We start from the raw sequence: 21520 nt of genomic DNA on the forward strand, positions 1-21520 counted from the left end.
CTTTTTGTGCAAAAGACTGAAGAAACGCAATAGAGAGGAAATATGAATCTTGCAAATATCCAGGCATCCTGGGGTGAACCGATGTTTGACAAGCGAGCTGTGAGACAGTCTCGTAGCTCACTCAGCTGGGGGTTAAGCAGTTGTTCTTTAAATCCATCTGTGTTGGAGAGATTTGAAATACCTTGACAGAATTCAGAGAGGATGAGTTTTAATTAAATTTACACAATTGAGCCTAGGCTCTAGTGTTCTTAGCCATGTAAGAATAATCAAACAGTATGTGGATGTACCCATGGCCAGAAGACTTTTAGATACAGATGGCCACTAATGCAGACTGAGAATATTTTAGCGTGACAGCAGAAGCAGCTATGACTTTGGGCAGTTTGGCAAGAATGCTGAGGGTGGCTAGAAGAGTAAGGAGAAGGGGTTGAGACATGCTGTCATTTCGTCCTCCACATCTGTGTCCTTGCGCTCTGTCATCTGTGTCACGCTCCCTGCAGCTGGAGGCAAAGTTTTAAAGAATAGGCTCGTGTATGTGAGATGGCCTGACCGTCTGAGAAAGAAAACCCACCTGCTGGACACATGGATGAATATGTATGAACACATACTTACTTTCCTCCCCAGTACAGCTTTGTGGTGATCACCAGGCTGGATCTCCTGCAGGATGCATCAAAAGACCATTAAAAAAAAGGTTTTCTCAAAAAGATGATATGCATGTGACCATACCTGGATGTGAGCATGATGATATCTACAAATCAGTGCAATCAACTATATTTATGTCAGCTGCCTTCCATCCTACACTGCACTTCAAACATCGAGTAAGTCATAGAGTATAATGACCACAGGGTGACTCTTTTTCTTTGAATTCTAGCAAGACAGCTCCCTCACTATAACCCACCCGCCATGCTTGAATGATCAATAATTTAAACAGGTCCACAGCTGAGATGAGGTCGGGCAGAGAGCTGGCATGAGCAGTTAAAAGGGGTGACGCGCACAACTGGGTCTTCTCTCGGCAGTGCATGCAGCAGAGCGAAATATAAGAATGATATATAACTGATGTTTTCTGTGGTGGAGTTACAGTTCACGCTCACCAGCATCTGTTTTGATTTGACACGAGCAAATTTGTCAAGTTTACACTTTCATTTAATGAATTGATTTATATAATATATCAAGTGAATTAATGTTGCTTGAAAAATTTCCACTTAACGTGGGAGGCATGGATGCACGTTCTCAACATTAAACTAACTAATGTCGCCAATACTCAAAGCTTGAAAACAGATAAACACAAACATTTTGTGCATTTTGTACACCAGAATTATTAGGCTGCTTCATGTGGTTCGCTAACTATGCCTACCTCCAGTAAAAGCATATTTGAAATAATTTACACCGAGGGTCCCAGGATCAAAATGAGGGGCTACGAGGCAACTGAAGCAATACGGAAGAAAATAATAATAATAATGACTTTCTACCTAATCTTTTTGCACTACTTTGGTTTGCAACTAAGTTCCTACAAAGTTAACAACACTTGCTCATCAGTATGTTTTAGCAGATTTAGGTAATAAATGCTGAACCTCAAAACATGCTAATATTGGGATAATGTCAGGACACTTAAAGTAGCAGTAAGGATGCTTATGTTTTCATGTTTACCTATGAAAACATCTTGCTAATTACTAGCCAAGTGGTAGAACAAATCCTCCAGAAATGGAGAAGGTTTGCCCAGAGCTGCAGCCAACATGTCAAAAGATGAAACTTTTCCTGTTTGTGTCACTCTTGTATGCTGAGAGAGTAGCTAGACAGTGTTCCATTCAAACTGTAGATGACTGCAGCTGTTAGTGACCAAGGCAATCACAAGGAGGTGGGCCATAAGGGAAAAATTGGGGTCATTGACTGGTCCCTAGACCTGTGTGACTGGGGCTTTAGCAGTCAATTTTCCCACCAGCTGCCATCAGCTTCCATTTGCAACCAATTGGGGAATTCAAATTTTTCCCACATGGCAGGTGGTTGCCAGATGGTTACTCACCAGTCTCAAGGCTTCTAGGCCTATGTGACTGGGGCCTTAGTCATTTAATCCTGCACTGTGACCATAAAAGTCCAAAATGGCCAACAAGCTGTGTCTGCAAAACCTCAGTAGAAAGTCTACGGGAAAACAGTGCTCTGCCAGGACCTCTGTAACGCTGCTGCTGACTTTATGGACTCATTTGCATCAAGTTTATTCTCTAAATTTTGGCACTCATTAGCTACCAGCTTGTGACTGACAAATTGGTAGCCGATGAGCGTGGAGTTTCGCAGTAAAATCTGGATTCACAATGCCAAGTGATGGTGAAATGACTCATCTTGAAGCTATAGTCCATGATGAGGGATAAGAAGTACACCAGAATGGATGGATGGGGACTGCTTTAGGTGCCAACAGTTTAGTTTAATTCTTTCATGTTTCCAAAAGTAAGTGCTCCATACGCAAAGACAGTTTTCCACGTGGAGGGACCTGTGTGGTAAACTGAAGTACCAGCTGTGAATCAGGTGTTATCACCCAGCGTCAGTGCCTGTTAACTCTAATGCTCTTGAATGGTTGAAAATCCCTGAACCGAAGCTCCGAAATCTTGTGGAAAACTCTTTCACAAGAATGCTCATATAGCAGCAATTTAAAGCCTGTGAATTTTAAATGGCATGTGCTTAATATACACACACCTGCGTGTGAGATGTTTGTGTTTTGGCACGCTGTATGTTCAGCGATACAGTGCATATGCAATCAAAAACACATTCTTGGATTCTTTTCGCTTTGTTGAGACACAACACTTTACCTCCAGCACTTTTTCTTGATGATGTTTCCCAGGATTATCTCTGCTCTGTAAAGAAAAACACACGAGATAATATGATTAGATCCCAGACTTCCAGTTCTCTTGCAGCATTGTAAGTGTGTTATCTGCCACAAATCTGCACCATGAATGCCTGATTAAAAATCAGAAGGAGCCCAAGATAACGGGTAAATGCCTCCTGTACTGCACGCCTGAATTTCACCAGCGACCTTTAAAATTAATATTCATCCCCGTAAAACTCCACTGTGCTCCGCATTATTCACACAAGACGATGCCCAGGCGAGGTAAATTGAGCTGTGAACATAATGCGGAGCCTCCAGTGTTGAATAAGATTATGTAAATCACTTTAGAGTCACAGCTACCTTTCATTTTTGGCTTCCTCAGGTGCATTATTCCTGGTCAGGGCCTAAACCTTGTTAACATCTCATGTCCTGCGGAAGGAAAAAGCTAACAGGACCAGAAAAGTAGAAGTGTGATAACAAATGGGAGACATCACTCACTTCCCCCCGGAGTAGACCTCGGCTGTGTCGAAGAGGTTGACCCCGCTCTCGTAGGCGATAGTCATCAGCTGCTCTGCCACCTGACACAGGCAAGAAAAGTTTTTCTCATGAAGCTCAGTGTGGCATAAGGCACTTCTATAAATAATAACCAAATTACACTTCAAAAAGGCGGGAAATTCCCTGAAGAAAGCAGTGTACATCTGTTTACTGTTGAAATGCACATCCTCCAGGAAACTGTACAGTCTGCTTGTTGATTAAAGCTGTTTACTGCGCAGTGTATTTCCCACACTTTTTGACCTACTTCTTGCTCTTGCTCTTTATTCAGAGGACGATGTTTGAAAGACCAGTTTAGTCGTGAGGACCTCCTCTGCCTGTACCAAGCTCTTATTTTGTTTTGATGATTTCTTTCTTTTGTTTGTGCCTCTCTTAGCCCTTGTGGTTATCAAGCAGTGGTAAGATGTCCCCATTTCAGTATTTTCTCCCATCTAAGGCCAGATCAGGGCACTGGGAGAGGTCTTTTGCTTAATATCCTGTGAGAGAAATAAGATCTGATTACTTGGCTTTGGTAGAGCCATGAGGGACTTACTGTAGCAGCTTGCCGTGATATTGGGAAATTGATACCAGAGTGATAACTGTGGTCTCACACCCACACCATTTTATATCTAGTTACACTAAATTACTCCCATTGGGGCCACAAATTGGTTTTTGTAAATGGTCTTACTTGTTGTATTTGGGTCTAGCTGAGTCTAAAATAGAGCATGAATAATACTGCATATTTAAGGAGTAAATAAGTAGCAGAAGCTGCTCTGATACTACTGATTTAACTACTTTAAATACCCCAAATATCTTTTTCTGTATTCTTTAAAAAGGAAAATGCTGCAGATTGTGAACAGATATAGACATATTTAATAGAAAAATGATCAAGTTATATGTCTAATCTGAGAAAAGTTGATGTGTCAGCTGATTGATGGATCTGACGTGAAGTCTTACCTCGTCAGAGATCTGACCTCCAAATGTTACCCATGTTCCTGTGGGGGGAAAGTCATCGTAAAATATTGGTAACAAACAACAACACAGACGACCTTTTGCATGTAAATCAAGTCACTCATAGTGTCTTCTAATTAATAATTTGACATTTTTGGCATGGAGACATGACAAAATGCCCTTTGCCCTAAGGCCGTCACAGACAAATGTCACTACAGATTAAAAGAGAAATGACTCCATTAAGCCATGTGTACAGATTTGCAGTTTAAAAACAGTTTAAAGAAGAGCAACAAGCAAGTTTGTGTAATGCACTGTGTTTTTAGGTGGGATCCTTGAGGTTTTGTAGGGTTTGGGCGGAGTTCCTGTGTGTGTAAATGGCAGACCTATCCATCTATTCATCAACTGCAAACCTGCATATCTCCTGAAGCAAAGAAAAACAGTAGAAACTATCACAGGAAAAGTCAGCTTGCACTCATGTGTGATTATTTGTCTGGATATTTCTTTTTCTGACTGGTTTCTGCTAAAGGTTGGTGCATACAGGGCATGTTAAAAGCACACCACACAAGCACACAAAAACACACACACTTTAATAGATGATTTACACTGTAAAAAAATAAAAGTATTGTGTACTGAACTACATGTGTGCTCATGATGATATTGCGTGCACATAGTTGCTTTCAAACCTGTAAATGAAATGAGTCATACCCCAGCCTGATCTAATCATGATATTTTCCACTTAACATAAGCAAAGTAACAGATGTAATGCAACAAGTTAAAAAGTACAAGCTGTGTATTCAAGTATTTTTATCTTTAGATTGACCAAAGCATGCCCTTTCTGTCTTACAGTGCCATGAAAAAGTATTTGCACCTTTCTTGTTTCGTAATTTTCACACTGAAATGTTTCAGATCATTAAACAAATATAATGATAAATACAAAATTCAATTAAGTTATGATTTAATTTATTTAAGAGAAAAAAGCTTTCCAGACCTACCTGGTCTGGAAAAAATAAATGTCCCTATCTTTGTTAAATCATGAATTAACTTTGATTAACCACATGTTTTGGAAAGCTGACTTCATTTTCACTTGCCGTATCACAGAGCTGATTACTGTGGCACCTGTTGGATCAAGAAATTACTTAAATTGAACCTGACTGACAATTGAAATCAGCAAAAAGTCTCAAAAAACATCACATCAAAAAACAGTCGATAAACACTTCACTGACATCTGTTGATCTGGAAAGGGTTACAATGCCATTTCTAAGGCTTTGGGACTCAGTGAACCACAGCGAGAGCCATTATCCACAAATGTAGAAAATCTGGAGCAGTGGTGAACCTTCCCAGCAGAGGCCGGACCGACTCATCCAGGAGGTCACAAAAGAACCAAAAGAACTGCAGGCCTTACTTGTCTCAATCAAGAAAGAGACTGTGCAAAAATGTCCTCCTTTTGATCAGCAGTAAGAGAAAACTGCTGCTAATCAAAAAAGACACAAAGGCTCATCTCACATTTGTGAAAACAACTTGATGACCCCCAAGACTTTTGGGAAAATAATCTGTGGACTGACGAGATAAAAACTGAACATTTTTGAAAGGTTGGATTCCCGTTACATCTGCATAAAACTAATACATCATTTCAGACAAAAAACTCCTGCCAACAGTCAAATATGGTGGTCATAGACAGTCTGGGGTGTCTTTGCTTCTTCAGGAGCTGGAAAACTTGCGTTAACTGATGGAAACATGAATTCTGCCCTCTTCTACCAGAAAATCCTGAAGGAGAATGTCCGGCCATCACTTGTGTCTGGAAGCTCAAGCTTGCTTGGGTTGAGCAGTAAACACAGAAGCAAGTCCACCTCTGAATGTCTCAGAAATAACATCATGAAGGTTTTGAAGTGTCCCATTTCCAGACTTCAGTCAGAGGACGGAGTGAGAACCTTTGGCATGACCTTAAACAATCCGTTCATGCTTGAAAACCCTCCAGTGAGGCTGAATTAAAACAATTCTGCAAAGAATTCCTCCACAGCGATGTGAAAGACTCACTGTCAGTAATCACAAATGCTTGATTGCAGTTCTTGCTGCCAAGAGTGGCACAACCAGTTATTAGGTTTAGGGGGTAATTAGTTTTTCCCACTGGGACAGGTGGATTTGGATAGCTATTTTTTCCTTAATAAATAAAACCACCAATCTTTGGAATAAATTATGATTTTGATTATCTGAAACATTTAAGTGTGACAAATCAAAAAGGGGGCAAATACTTTTTCACAGCATTTAACATCAACATTTTGTTATTTATTTATATAAGTATAGATGTTGTATTAAGGCTGATGAACTGAGAACAATTCCCCAAACCTTATTTAAGCATAAAATTACTTGGTTTTGCTGACCTGAAGCAGATTCCTGAACTGTGAAAGTGGGAACAAAGGCTCCTTTTATACCAAAGAAAACTGAATAATCTGCACCCTGCTTGTGAAATCCAGTATGCAATCTATTAAACATCTGTGGACTGCACTGATGTGCAGTAATCTTGTCTATACTGTAGACAGACACCCTTAGAGTCTCTGTCCTTCTTTAGAATAGGATGAAGACAGCTATTGTTAGAATTTATCTGTTGTCTCAGTTTTCTCTTGCCTGCTCCTGTCACATAAAGCTTGTCACCATCGCCCACTAATAAGAAATAATTGAAACGCTGGTGTAAAATCTGTAGCCAACTGCGTCAGAAGTATAACACCAGGCTGGTGTAGGCTCAGCCTTTTTTTAAACTGGCACTGACCAAAAGGGAAAAAAATAATTTAATTGTTATGTGCAGGTTAGTTTTAAAAACATAACTACAAAACTAAGTTAGTCAGACACTCCGTATTGAGACAAATGATAAATTACCAGTGCTCCTTTCTACAGAGGAAAGGTGATAAAATAACTGAATGTAATGTAAGAAATAATGCAGCACTTATTGCTGAATCTGTAACCAGTGGTCTTTACTCAAGAAAGTAATGTATTACGCATGATTGTTTTTTCTTTTTCCTTTTTAACACATTATATACTTAATTACTCCCAGAAAAAGTAATTTATTACAGTATTTTGTACTTCTTGTAGCATTACCAGGTAACAGTGTTAACCTTGGACTAGAATCCGACACACTGATATCTTTCTTGTAGTATTTAACACAAAATATAAAATATAAAACATGGACATAGCTTCTGGGTTGAAATAAGGCCGGTTTAGAAATATCTTAAACCTGCATTCTATCTGAAGGCCACCAGATGGCAATAGATCTTGTTGCAAAATTACTTCTGGTCCTGCAGACGCTGATGCGAAACAGCTTTCTGTCTGGACCTTTGTAAAAATTTTCCGTAGAGTTTTTGGGCTCAGTCTTTTTTGTAAGATGGCAACGACGTGAATGTGCATGCTCACCCTTCAAAACGGGACTTCAGAAAGCAGTGGATGACATCACGGTAGCTACGTCTATCTTTTATACTACGCATGGTTCTTCGCTAGCTTTGTATTAGCATGCTGTCTGTGTAGATTAGCGCGTTGCTCTGTCAGCTAGCCACAGAGAGGAGAGAAGTTCTAACATTGAAAGAGGTGAAGTGAAGTGATTTTTTTTTTATTTAATGGGGTTTTTTGCAGTTCTTCGATTCCTGGTGAGCTCTGCTATCACTCCCTTCCCTGTTCCACCCCATTTGTTAACCATTCAACCTTCTCTGTAGGCAAATACCTCTGCAAAAAGACACAACTGCAGTACCATTAGCATTAGCTGACTTCATTAAGCATTAGCAGTAATAATGTAGTTGTTTCTATCCTGAATGCAGTTTGCATTTTAATCGTCATCCTCTTGTCCTTTTCTGAAAAAAATAAAATAAAATAACGTCCATATCTTCACTTCTCAGAAGTTCTACTCCCTGTACATGAAAAAAGTCAGCTGATTGTAGTGCCGGAAGAAAAATTATTTTTCTTTCTATCCACCATTTGTATAGATAATTGAAGAGCCATTGTAAACTAACAACATAATTATAACTGCAGTGTGATTACTATATTTAGTACGGTAATGCATTACATTGCTGCATAAGAATGTGATTAGCCCAATACCGTCTGTATCCAACACATTAAGGAAAAACATTTTGTTGCCAAGAGTTTGAGGAGAGGGTTATTATCACCCGTGTCTTTACAGTATAGTGTCACCAGCTATTGGTCAGTGTAGCTTTGCACAAACACTGGAAAGAACATCTAAAAGGGGACCAGACCAGAAATGCTCTGTATACTTTAAATATTCTCCTTGTTTCCTGTTGTACTCACAGAGCCTATATAAAAGATGGATGTGCTCTGGTACAGGACAATGACGTCAATACTTAGACCTACAGTTATTCTAACAGCCAACAGCAGCCAAAACCCCTAGTTGCTGAAAAAGTGTGTCCAATTGTATAGAAGTCTATGAGAAAATGGCATTACCTCCCAACTGATCTATGACATCAGCCATAACTTTCCTAGCGAGTTAACATCTCAGTCGTATGCCTTTGAATACAACACAAGCTGGCTAAGTTCAGCTCTTATATGAAGCCAGTGGTTGTGCTAAACTAAGATCACAGGCTCCTCAGATTCAGTGTCTAACCCTCCAGAGAGTGAATAAGTATATTTCCCAAACTTCCACTGATCCTAATAAAAAAGCTAAAATGACGTGTTTACATCCTCACAGTGAAATTATATTATTTTAGCTCCTTTCCTCTGCAGAAAACTGGTGCAGCGAGGAATCAATGTTTTGCTCAAGGGCACTGCTGTGTAGCTCAGGCTTGCCGATATAAAGAAGGGAAACTAATTCTCTTTAGCTGATGAATGTTCGTTCTCTTCACTACTCCTCCCTCCTGCTCGCTGTGGTGTGGCTTAATCTACAAGTAAAAAATCACTTTGATTAACTTAATCATTTACAGTTTGTCTGCTGGGCCTGGGCAGCACCGCTCCTTTGCTTTTTGCCCCTTTCAAGGAAGTTGTCACACACACAATAAGCATTAATGCACGAACACAGTTCTATCAAGATGAGTCAAATTGAGAGTATTTACCCTGTGGTGTGCGTTGGATATATGTGATAATTGAGCAACTTGTTTGCTGAAACCAGTGCTATTGATTAAATATTAACAGGAAAAATGCTCTGCAAACAGCTTTCTGTTGTCTCTCGTGACTTTCCGTACATATAAAAGATGCATGAAGTTTAGAAACGGGTGAAACTATATGAAGGAATTAAATAAAAAGAAAGAAAAAATACCTTTCCCCTTCAGCTTAGCTCTTATGTTCTCTCTCTACACGCCGAGGCACACGGAGGCGCCGACTTACACTTTGATTCATATGATTTTTATTATTTACTAATGCTAATTAGTTGTACTCACCGAGCCCCAGACAGGAGACACGCAGCCCAGATTTCCCCAGGTTCCTATGAAGAAATAACACGATTAAGAAAACTATTTATTTAGACTTAAAATGTCATCAGTCGAATGTGCCCCTCATGAACCAAAAATTTCTGCATAAACAAGGACAGAATCAGTGTGGCTTCCAAATCATGGCGAGAGGCTGAAATGAAATAACACGCAGCAATTAGGGCACTTAGAGTATAGAGCAGGAATTTGAGAATGCAGGGTTTGATAACAGCAGTGTGTGGTGTGTTATGCTGGAAAAAGAGGAGATTCACCTAAACTGATAATCACCTTTATCTCAGGTGATCATGAATCATAATTGAGAGATTACAGTCGGAGGACAGTTGATTTATTTACTCAATACAGAGCCTCAGTTCTCTGAAGGAACAGGGAGGCCCTCAAGGACCGTGAAATATATTTCACTGATAAATAAAAAAAATATTGTTTTCACTGTGACGCTTTTTGACAAGTGTTGCCCTTTGCCTCTCCCCTCTAATTTGAAACGCAGTGTCTTCTTTTGCAAGATTTCAGGGGGCACCTTAGTCCTCTAAGACCGCCGGCTTTTTACTTTTATTTTATTTTCTAGAAGTGGAGGCATCTTTGTTCGCTTTAAAACAGTGAAGCTGACATATCTGCATTCCCTAATGTGACCCTTCTTTTGTCTTAAGTAATCTAGCACCTATGAATCTTGTACAGTTGTATGTGATCCAGTTATACGCTCACCAGCCACTTCCTTAAGTTCACCTTCTCATCTGATCATTATTGATATTATCTTATCAGCCAGTCATGGCGGCTCATTTAGACATAGTCAATACAACCTGCTGAAGTTCAAACTGAGCAGAAATCTGATTTAAGACACTCGTTCGTGGCTTAGTTCTGATCTGTTGAGATTTTCGCACACAACCATCTCTAGAGTTTACAGAAAATGGTCTGAAAGAGAGAAAATACCCAATAAGCAGAAGTTCTCCAGCTGAAAATGCCTTAATGATCAGATCTTAAGACAATGGCCAGACTCCTTTGAACTGATATGTATGCAAGGGTAGGTACGCAAAAGACCATCTCTGAATGCATGACACATTGAACAGATGGGCTACAGCAGCAGAGGTTCTTAGCTGACTCACTTCTGTCAGCTAAGAACAGGAAATGGAGGTGAGAGTTCTCATGGGCTCATCAAAACTAGACAACAGAAGATTAGAAAAACAGTGCCTGGTCTGATGAGTCTCAATTTCCGATGTGACATTCAGATGGTATTTGCTGTAAACAACATGAAAGCATGGATCCATCCTGCTTTCTATCAGCTGTTCAGGCTGCTGGTGGTACAGCGGTGTTGGGGACATTTTCTTGGCACACTTTGGACCTCTTAGGACAAACAGCCTCCCTGAGCATTGTTCTAACCAAATCCATCTCTTTATGACCACAGTGTACCCATCTTTTGATGGTTGCTTCCAGCAGCATAGCACACCACATTATCTCAGACTGGTTTCTTAAACTTGACAAGGAGTTTACTGTCCTCAGATGGCCTTAATCCAATAAGGCACCTTTAAGTTTTAGTAGAACTGGGGATTCACGTCATGGATGTGCAGCTGACAAATCTGCAGAAACTGTGTGACGCTATCATGTCAACATGGACCAAAATGTCCGAGGAATGTTTCCAGCACCTTGTTCCATCCATGCCACAAAGAATTAAGACAATTCTGAAGGCAAAAGCGGGTTCAACACAAAACTACCAAGGTGTATCTAATAAAGTTTCTCCTCGATAACAGTTCTATTACATCCAGCTGATTTCTAGCACTGTAATACGGCACTTTCAACTCTCATTATCAGCATGGAAGATAAACTAAGACATCAGGTTTCTTACCACACTTCACTCGGAGTCTCAACTCAGCACTTCACATTTAGTTTTATAATCTGCACCACTTCAAGTCCAACTGTGAGGGGAACTCATGTGGTGCGAGCATTTAATTGCTTAACGCAGACGACGAGTGCAAGAGCAGAATGTACTCCGCCCCAGACGCCACAGGTGTCTCTGCGCACTGTGATGGATGTACACTGCTGCTGAAAGAAAACTGTGACAAGGGGATTGAAAACCCTGCAAAGGGAAATTACATGAAGGTCGTGAAATTGAGTCATTGTCTTTTGACAGAATTATCAAGGGCACATACACAAAACCACTTTATTCTGAGAGGGGGGAAAAAAGTGAAAATAGGAACAGAAAGTACCTCCAATTATGGTCTGGGGATTGTGCCTTCTGTTCTTTTTTTGCAGGCATTTACTCATTACAACAAATGAGGCTGTAAAAAATGCCAGCAGTCGTTTTCTTGTGCCTGACAACTAATGGCCTGTGCCTGTCTAGATGAAGGCGGGCTAATTCAAGCCTGCGCTGTCTAACTGCGCCCTTAGCCAATTCAATTAGGTGTCCAGCTTGGCGAAGCATCAGTCATCGAGTCAGTAGTTCGACCCGGCTGCCAAGATCAAAGGGTAAAACATATAAATGAAAGTGTTTACATGTATACAAGACAATTTGTGAATTCAGTGATGTATTGAGTAATTTATGTGCCAATAACTGCTTGACAGGAGACAACCAGGAGACAGATCTCACTGCTGTCACAAATCGTAGGATGCATTCTTATTTCTCATATGGTGGAGGAGTTTGGATATTGTATCCTCCATCTCTCTGATGTATTATGGAGTGGGATCTGTGATCCATGAAAGTGTGGGGGAAGGGCTGGACTGTAGCTTAGAAGTGTGTTACTAACTCTGTGTGCGTTCGGTCGGCCTGGGGAAAGGGTGGGGAGGTGGGGGGCAATCGAGGACAAACCTCACTTGATGTTAAGGAATGTACATTGGCGCATTTATTGCCATTAGTTCTAGCTAAAGTGTCAACCTAATGCTTGGACCTGGTTCAAATTGTGGCTACATCTGCCTTGGATCTTCGTTTATAATGTTTTCATGTTTGCAGTGAATCATTCGTGCATACTCTCCCCACTATAAACAAGCTGGCAGGCACATTCCATTCCCAAATAAAGCTGGCTGTCCTTGAACAAAATACTAACTTTGTATCTGGAGTTCCTCCACCAGCTCAATGCGAAGCGTTTGCGTGCTGCTTCGAATTCACAGAGTCCGCCTTAATCAGAAGGTAAAAAAACCCCCACAAACAAACAAACAAACAAAAGAAAATAAAAACTGATGTTCAGCAGCTGACGAAGCTGCCTCGCTGCTGTTTTCTAGTTAGCAGTGTTGTGGTCAAGACGTCAGGAAGCAGCAGCAGCAGCAGCAGTGCTGGAAAACACGGTTTATTAACCACACAACCTGCTACAGAGCAGAAATAGAACTGTCCATGCCTCAGATGTGGATGCCAGCACCTTCCAAAGAGCCTAATGATTCAGGAGATTTACAGCATGGCCTTTGCAAACTAAAAATAGACAATATATAACTTTGTATTTTACATATAATCTAGTAGATGGTAACATAAACACACAAAAGAGAGAGCAGCTTGTCTGAACACAAGTTGCACATAAACAAATTTGAGAGGCAGTGAGTGTGGCCCCTCATGCTTGATTGGTCCCCAAAAGAAGCCTTGAAGTAAAATGACAAATGAGTCATATGATGACGCCCCCTCAACACAAACCTGTCACCACTTATGAGCATCCGGTGAGCTCCTACTGTATGTAGCCCTTTCTATTCTTAGTAGATCTCTAGCCAAAGAAAAAATACATCAACATCTGTGTGATATATTATGCTTTTTATTGAGCTGAAGCATTTTGAGGAATGGCCTCCTACTGTAGAAGGGTGAAACACTCATTTGGTTCTCAAGTCACAGTCATTTTTTTTCTTTTTCTTTTTTCTTAACAATGTTGGATTGTTCAAATCAATAATTGTCAACAAACACTGTCAATGTTTTGGGTGAATGGATAAACTTCCTCACTGGCAGGGGATTAATGCAGAATAAGCAAGCCCACACGAGCCAACCTTGATGGGGGTTGATGGGGATTAGACAACACCCATTTTCATGGCTTCCACTGCTTTCTGTGCCATCTGTAAAATTCTGCACAGGGGAGAAAGTCGGGTCATATGCTGGATATATCAAAACCACACTCTGTGGGAGCGGAAAGAAACAAGGGAAATAAAATCATGCACTTTTTGCGTGGGGCGAAAAGTGAATAGATTAAGTGTGGAGGGGAAAAAATGCAGCAGAGCTGCACGGAAGAAAAAAAACCCGCTGATGAAGGTGATGGATGGAGATGATAAGGAGACGGGGAGCTATGAGGAGACAAAAAGAGACACGAGCAACAGACTCGAGCTTGCAGTTGCAAGTCCAAGCCCCGAGTCTAAGCAGATCAAACGCCCTCTACAGATAACGCATTCTATATGACACAGAATGGGAAATGGGAAATGACAGCCAGCTCCCTACAGGGGCTTGTGTGGTGTGTGCGCTCGTGTGTGAGTTTGCGATTGTGCGCGTAATAAAGAGGCCAGAGTCTGGACACGACTTCCTGCTTCGCTTTTTTCCACAGGGCCGACAGTGTCGACATTGCGTTGGTTCTTTCCGTTTTCCGTGCAATCAGACTCACACGAACGTGATTTTAGAAGCCTGCGCTGTTACATTTGATTATGCTCTTCTGGTATGCTGTTCAAAATGCTCGGACATTTGTTATTCATTAATTTAAACGCCTTTCAAGTGACTGATGGGTAGAGGATCTCACACAAAGTAGCTATTTTAGGAAGGGGCACATGACTGAAGCTGTTGACCCTGTATTGAAAAACATGTGGGCAGATCTGAAGTGGTTGATTCAGGATGGTGTGGATTTTAGAGAGTTAGGCAACATGGGAATTATATCTGCATGATAACTAGAAAAACCTGGTTGGCTGTGGTTCCAATACAGCACATGCTGAATGCAAGCTTTCTTTCCTCTGCTTAAATTTTAAACTAGACGTGTAAATATTTTGATCTCAAAGCATTTTGTGAGATTAATAGGTGTTTTTTTTTTTGGCGAGAGTGAAGATGTGCTCGGCTCTGCCAGCGAGCATTGCTGCAGTGTGCACGTGCTGCATTTAGACACATGCAGCAGTGCTTTCTTTCTGTTTTTGCCTCCCCTTTGTGATTACAGAGGCTATTAAGGAGAAAAGGATAATATTGTTTTCATTGCAAGGCAACACTTTAATAAAATCACTGAGCTTACAGAAAGCCATCTCGGCTGTGACCTTAAATTAAAATGCAGCGAGTCCCTGCAAACTCCCCAGCTTTTTTAACTGAGAGATTGTGTGGTACTTATCCTCAGGGGCTTGTTTGGTCTTTGGGCAGAGTGGAGCTCCATGCTACAGGGCTCCTGTTGTGCAACACCCTGGCTCACATTATTAGATGTACACATCATTGCAAAACGGCTGAGACAAGCACTGGAGTAAGTGGTGTTGCAACATGAAGTCTTTGTTTTCGCTGAAGGTCGATGAAGACTTTTGATTTGTGGCGAAAAACAACAAGTCGGAGAGTGAAAACAAACTGCCAAGTGCAAAAGCAGCACGATCGGCTTCTTGAGTGCAGACGTGCATGAAGACATGCAAACGCACAAACGCACCTGCGCATGTCACACACAGATCATCGAGGTTCACGGTCGTATGCATGCAGAAGGAGGTAACAACGAAAGCAAGGGTATTTGGTGGATCCGTAATGACAGAAAACTGCACTTTATGCTCCAACAACTTGTGGTAAAAATGCAGGAAATTTTGCATAGAGATACAGGGTGGGCCATTTATATGGATACCCCGTAATAAAATGGGAATGGTTGGTGATATTAAAGTCCTGTTTGTGGCACATTAGTATATGTGAGGGGGAAAACTCCTCAAGATGGGTGGTGACCATGGTGGCCATTTAGAAGTCAGCCATCTTGGATACAACTTTTGTTTTTTCAATAGGAAGAGGGCCATGTGACACATCAAACTTATTGGTAATGTCACAAGAAAAACAATGGTGTGCTTGGTTTCAACGTAACTTTATTCTTTCATGAGTTATTTACAAGTTTCTCCTTGTGCACAGCCATTGACATGTCGAAGAGGTTAACACGTGAGGAGCGGATCAAAATTGTGTTGATATCTGGTGAACGCAGTAACCGGGTCATTGCAGCAGATTTCAATGCAAGACACCCTACGAGACCACCCATCTCCCATGCTACAGTTAGCAAACTGCTTGCTAAGTTTCGTGAAACTGGTTCAGTGTTGGATTTGCCAAAATGTGGACGCAAGAAAACTGTCACTAATGAAGAAACATCAGTGGCTGTCCTAGCTTCATTCAGCAAGAGCCCACAGCGTAGCACTCGCCACATGTCACTGGAGAGTGGCATTAGTCGAACATCCCTTCGGCGGATATTAGCTACTCACAAATGGCACCCTTACAAACTCCAGCTACTGCAGCATCTCAATGAGGATGACCCAGATCGGCGCACAGAATTTGCAGAATGGGCAAAACAAAAATTGGAACAGGACCCTCAGTTCACGCAGATTTTGTTCAGTGATGAGGCAAACTTTTATGTGAATGGTGAAGTTGGTGTGGTAATGGTAAATGGTAAATGGCCTGTATTTATATAGCACCTTTCTAGTCCCTAAGGACCCCAAAGCGCTTTACATATCCAGTCATTCACCCATTCACACACTGGTGATGGCAAGCTACGTTGTAGCCACAGCCACCCTGGGCGCACTGACAGAGGCGAGGCTGCGGACACTGGCGCCACCGGCCCTCTGACCACCACCAGTAGGCAACGGGTGAAGTGTCTTGCCCAAGGACACAACAACCGAGACTGTCCGAGCCAGGGCTCGAACCTGCAACCTTCCAATTACAAGGCGAACTCCCAACTCTTGAGCCACGATCGCCACGATGGTATATGGGGTACAACGATAGCGGGTCCATTCTTAATCAATGGAAACCTCAAGGCCAATGGATATTTGAAATTGCTACATGATGATGTGTTTCCCTCTTTATGCACTAAAGCTGGCACGTTCCCTGAGTTTTTCCAGCAAGATGGTGCACCACCACATTATGGGTGCCAGGTCCAAGCATTCCTAGATGAGCAGTTTCCTGGAAAGTGGATTGGTCGTCGTGGGCCAGTTGAATGGCCCCCAAGGTCTCCCGATCTGACCCCCTTAGACTTTTATCTTTGGGGTCATCTGAAGGTGTGAAGATACGAGATGTGCAGCACCTAAAACTACGGATACTGGATGCCTGTGCTGGCATTTCTCCTGCGGTGTTGCTATCAGTGTGTGAAGAGTGGGAGAAGAGGGTTGCATTGACAATCCAACACAATGGGCAGCACATTGAACACATTTTATAAGTGGTCAGAAACTTGTAAATAACTCATGAAAGAATAAAGTTACGTTGAAACCAAGCACACCATTGTTTTTCTTGGGACATTACCAATAAGTTTGATGTGTCACATGGCCCTCTTCCTATTGAAAAAACAAAAGTTGTATCCAAGATGGCCGACTTCTAAATGGCCACCATGGTCACCACCCATCTTGAGGAGTTTTCCCCCTCACATATACTAATGTGCCACAAACAGGACTTTAATATCACCAACCATTCCCATTTTATTACGATGTATCCATATAAATGGCCCACCCTGTACATTGTAATTGTTAAGTTTTGTAAAAATTTCAGTCATTTTGTTGCAGATATGTGTTTTCTTTCAAGTGTTAATGTGGTTAGGAACAAGGTAAAGATTTAGCTATCAATGGGCTCCAGCAGTGAGTGTCAAAACTCAAAAAAGAAAGAATCCTGTGCATGTCCGGCTACTTTTTCCACTGCAGTTTTTGAATTTATCAATCAGAGAATAATGATCGTTATCTCTGTATAAGAAATAACAATCATCACGATAAGGGCTCAGAAATGTCAGCAAATTTCTAGATTGATTTGATTTATTAGGCTCTGTTGGCTAGCACAGCATGCAAACATCGGGGCATGACCACAGGGTAATTAACCTTTAAAGCCTGAACTGTGAAGCAATTGTGAGAAAATTCTTTTTTTTGAAAATGTTTTTTGAACCTTCTGACAAATTAAAAAAAGAAAGAAATTAAATATTGATATGCCAATATGAGTTTTAAGTTTTGATATATTTGCTATATCCAGCATTGTTTTTTTGTTGTTGCCAGTTTATTGTTTAAAAATGTATTGTACAGTTTATGTAGTTCTTTTGGGGGGTTAAAAAAAAATCACACTGATGTAGAAGTCTCAGAAACTCACAAAAACCCATGTGTCAAATATATACATGGCGTTACAGGGTTAAAACATAATATACCTGCACAAATGCCGGCAACAGCGTCAGGCACTTATGTCGTTTACGTAGACTCTACAGAGCCTCACACAGAAGTCTAAATCAGGCATACATGCAGTCTTCAGCCCCAGATTCACACAGGTGACCTCAATAGCTCTCATGATAGTGGGGTGAGGCTATGTATTGGCCCCATGCTGTTAATGACCCACACCTTTTTTCACACTTTGGGTCACATGATTAATAGGTGGACCATCTCCAATAGGATGGCTACTACTACTAGTACTTACTAGGGGTAAAAACGTTGCACTCTCCTTCAGTTGTTTTAGAACTGAAGAAGCCGCTTGGATTAGTCCAGTTCCCTCCTTTCAAGCACTCGAGAGCTTGTACTCACATTAATATACTGCTTTTCTAGTTTTACCGACCATTCAAACCCCTTTACTAGAAATTACATATTAACAGTGCATTCACAGCACTTTATTCTATAAACTTAAAACACTCAATTTACCTATTATCTGTGGCCAGTTGAGAATCGCCAGTTAACCTAACCTGCATGTCTATGGACTGTAGGAGTGAGCCGGAGCACTTGGAAGAAACACATGCAGTCATAAGTATGCATACACCTTGCCTGTAGACCATTAACAGGGGTTTCTTGCTTAATCTGGAATGTCCTTGACTGAGCAGATTGAAATATGGCAACAAGACAGCACCTGCTGGCTCTGTGACTACAAAATAAAATATGAGCCATCACAGATTTTTAAACTTCACCCTGATACGACCTGAGCAAATGAAGTCCATACTCCTGAGATCTTAATGATTAAGGTGCCCATGGAGAAATGGTACTTTTTAACAAACCTAATTTAACCCTATTTCTTTTTTCTGTAAGGTCTGATCGCCTGTCGGCTTATTGAATCGAGGGCCTCAAAAAGCTCGAGGCACACTAGACGCACCCATGACGGAAAGAATCAGAATCACTCAGAGTTTGCTTCACTCGGACAAATGGGAAGAAACTCTCTTACAGTTTCCTTCCAAATTTTTCATTCCCTCATGTGAGAGTGTAACAAAACAAAGCGAGAGTACCTTAAAATGACCACTATGAACCACATTTTCTGGCTATTCTGTGTGCACGAGAAACCCCCCCCCAAAAAACCTTCTTTTGTACGGCCGCCTCGTGCATTACTCACGCCGTCAACACGCAGATGTATGCACAGCACAGGAGGCCTCTCTCTCTGCTGCCCGCTGATAAGCTTGCATCCAAAGAAACCAACAGAAGGGTTTTGTTTTTTTTTGCATGCCCATCTGCAGCGCAGCTCCGAACCAACCAAGCGGAACCTTCCCCAAACCTCCTGAACTGTCAAAAGGCCTCGCTGCCTAATGACCGTTATGCACTACAATCCCAGCAACCAGGGGCTCCCTACCAGCGAGCAGATATTATGTGCACAACTTGTAAAGCTGACAACGACGTCACATTTTGTTACATCCCCAAATTTTTGGCCAGTTTGATACGCTTTTTGTGGCTTTGCGTATTATTTTAAGAGGAGGAAGAGATTAGGCAGCAATGAAAGGTTGCAACCAGGGACCCTACAATTAGAACTCCACTATATTTGGATTACCATAACAACTAAAATGCTGGGGGTGGTGGTATTATTAGTTTATGCCTGCTTGCTCTGTGCACTACTTCTCCTGCTTTCACTTGCTATACGCCTTCAGATGTTCCCAGTGTGGAGCCTCAATGGCATCAAATGCCCATACACTCAAGGATATATAATGCAGTGCGTGAACGCATACACCCACAATCGCACAAAGTCTCAGTGTGATTTGTTATCACACAGAGAAAAACTTCAAAGAATTTGTTGTACACAGATTTAGTACTTGGACTTGGCTCCACTTCAAGAGAAAGAGATTCCCTGTCAGATGGCGTCCGAAGCAATACGAGTTTCTAACTGAACAGCTTTGGGTCGAATGTTTGGAAGGAGAAAGGCAGCCTGAAAGATGGAGGAGCAGAAAATATCAGACAAACAGGGAGCAAAGAGGGGACGTGACTGATAAGTTTTCATCCAATATTTGTTTCTCTGTGGTGAAAACAGGGGATTTGCTGAGGGCTTGGAGCAAGCTTTACTATGAAAGCACTCCACCTGTTTTCACAAACAGCTACAGTAATAATCAGATTTTGAGAACTTTCAAAAGTGCGGCACATTTCAAAATCGATTTACCCGCATAATAGGGGGGGAATAAATAAATAAATAAAAATTATGTAAACGGGGAACCCAGTTCTCACAATGAAGACTTGTTTAGCACCGAGAGCAGATTGAAAATGGCCATTTCAATGTTGTTATGGAAACGAGATGAGATTGTATGACAAGCAGACACTTATCACAGTTAGCTGCTCAGCAGCCAATCTGCCCAGATTCTGCTAATTGCCGCTTTTTCTGTGAACTGACCCGCGTGCCCTACATTTCTCTTTTTCATTCAGCCTCCTAATTCTTCTTCCTTCTAAGTCTTTTTGTTTTTCCTTTCTTTCTTTTCTTTCACCATCCTCTCTGTCTCTCTTGATCTCGACACTGCGAACGGTGATGTCACCCTCTCCAGCGAGTTAACGGTGTGAGGTGAAAGCTACGATTTTGCTCCCGTGGTCTGGGTTAAGAGCCCACTCGCTGAGATAAGAGCGCATTGTTTACTTGGCCCAGCCTTGTTACAACTCCCACACAGACGCACATGGAGAGCTCTACCGCCCGTCACTGCTCAGCTACTGTCACACTTTCCAGAATGTACTGTAAGGTTGCGGCCACTTATTGAGAGCTCCGCGTGGCATTGACAAAGTATTAAAGCCAGACTTTAATTACAAAAACTGGATGTGATTTAGATGCACTGAATAGTCTGTTTATCTGGCTATACTGAGTGCACTTTACCATAATGCCAGACACCTATTTTATAATATTTTCATGCACATTAGTTTGCCTTTTGCTACTCCCACTACTATCAATACTGCTTCTTTTTCTTCTTTTTATATTAGAGGCCTCATACTTCAATTTATTGTGACGTATCCCGTTGAGTTTCTTTTTTACAATGGAAATTCTTGTGCTTGCAACTTCGTAACAGTGTTGCTATTAGGACCCCTGTTTTTGTGCCCATTTCTCTGCTCCGAGATCACCGGTGTGATGATTTGCATGCTGATTATGTTCTTACGAATCATCTAATTTTCATTATATTAGTATGGTGATGTCTTTGTGTCAGCAGGGTTTTCTGTGCATTGTTTTTAGTCGTCTCATTATATGATGATGATAAGTAATAATTCCTCGGAATGTGTCCCCTATATGGGCACCAGTAATGAACGTTAGCATTTGAGCTGTGCCAGAAAGAGGTCAAATCTGGTCAGCGTTTAAAATCAACGTTCTAAAAATATGCTTTTAATATAATGTTCAAGTCTGACTAAAGGTCCTAATCTTAAAGCGTTTTTATCAGTCACTGCCGCATTAAACCGTCTTTCCTCTCCCGCTCTCACTCTTTTACACTTGCAGCCACTTAAATTCACATGTTCACGTCTGGAGCTCAAAGCAAAGCCAACAGCATAAACTGTCCCA

At 41.4% G+C, this 21520-nt stretch overlaps 1 protein-coding gene across 2 annotated transcripts in view; it reads right to left on the reverse strand.

The window, feature by feature from the left end:
• kcnab1b (potassium voltage-gated channel, shaker-related subfamily, beta member 1 b) overlaps window positions 1-21520 on the reverse strand; it is a 44386-nt gene that overhangs the window by 13507 nt on the left and 9359 nt on the right. For both annotated transcript variants that reach the window (XM_031743763.2, XM_031743762.2), the window contains 5 exons: window positions 9661-9704; window positions 4301-4338; window positions 3311-3390; window positions 2796-2840; window positions 610-654 (listed from right to left, as the gene is read on the reverse strand). In XM_031743763.2, the coding sequence (XP_031599623.1) occupies window positions 610-654; window positions 2796-2840; window positions 3311-3390; window positions 4301-4338; window positions 9661-9704 (252 nt within the window). The remainder of the gene's footprint in view (window positions 1-609; window positions 655-2795; window positions 2841-3310; window positions 3391-4300; window positions 4339-9660; window positions 9705-21520) is intronic.

This window comes from Oreochromis aureus, linkage group 18, assembly GCF_013358895.1.
Source record: "Oreochromis aureus strain Israel breed Guangdong linkage group 18, ZZ_aureus, whole genome shotgun sequence".
In the NCBI taxonomy this organism is placed as follows: Eukaryota; Metazoa; Chordata; class Actinopteri; order Cichliformes; family Cichlidae; genus Oreochromis; species Oreochromis aureus.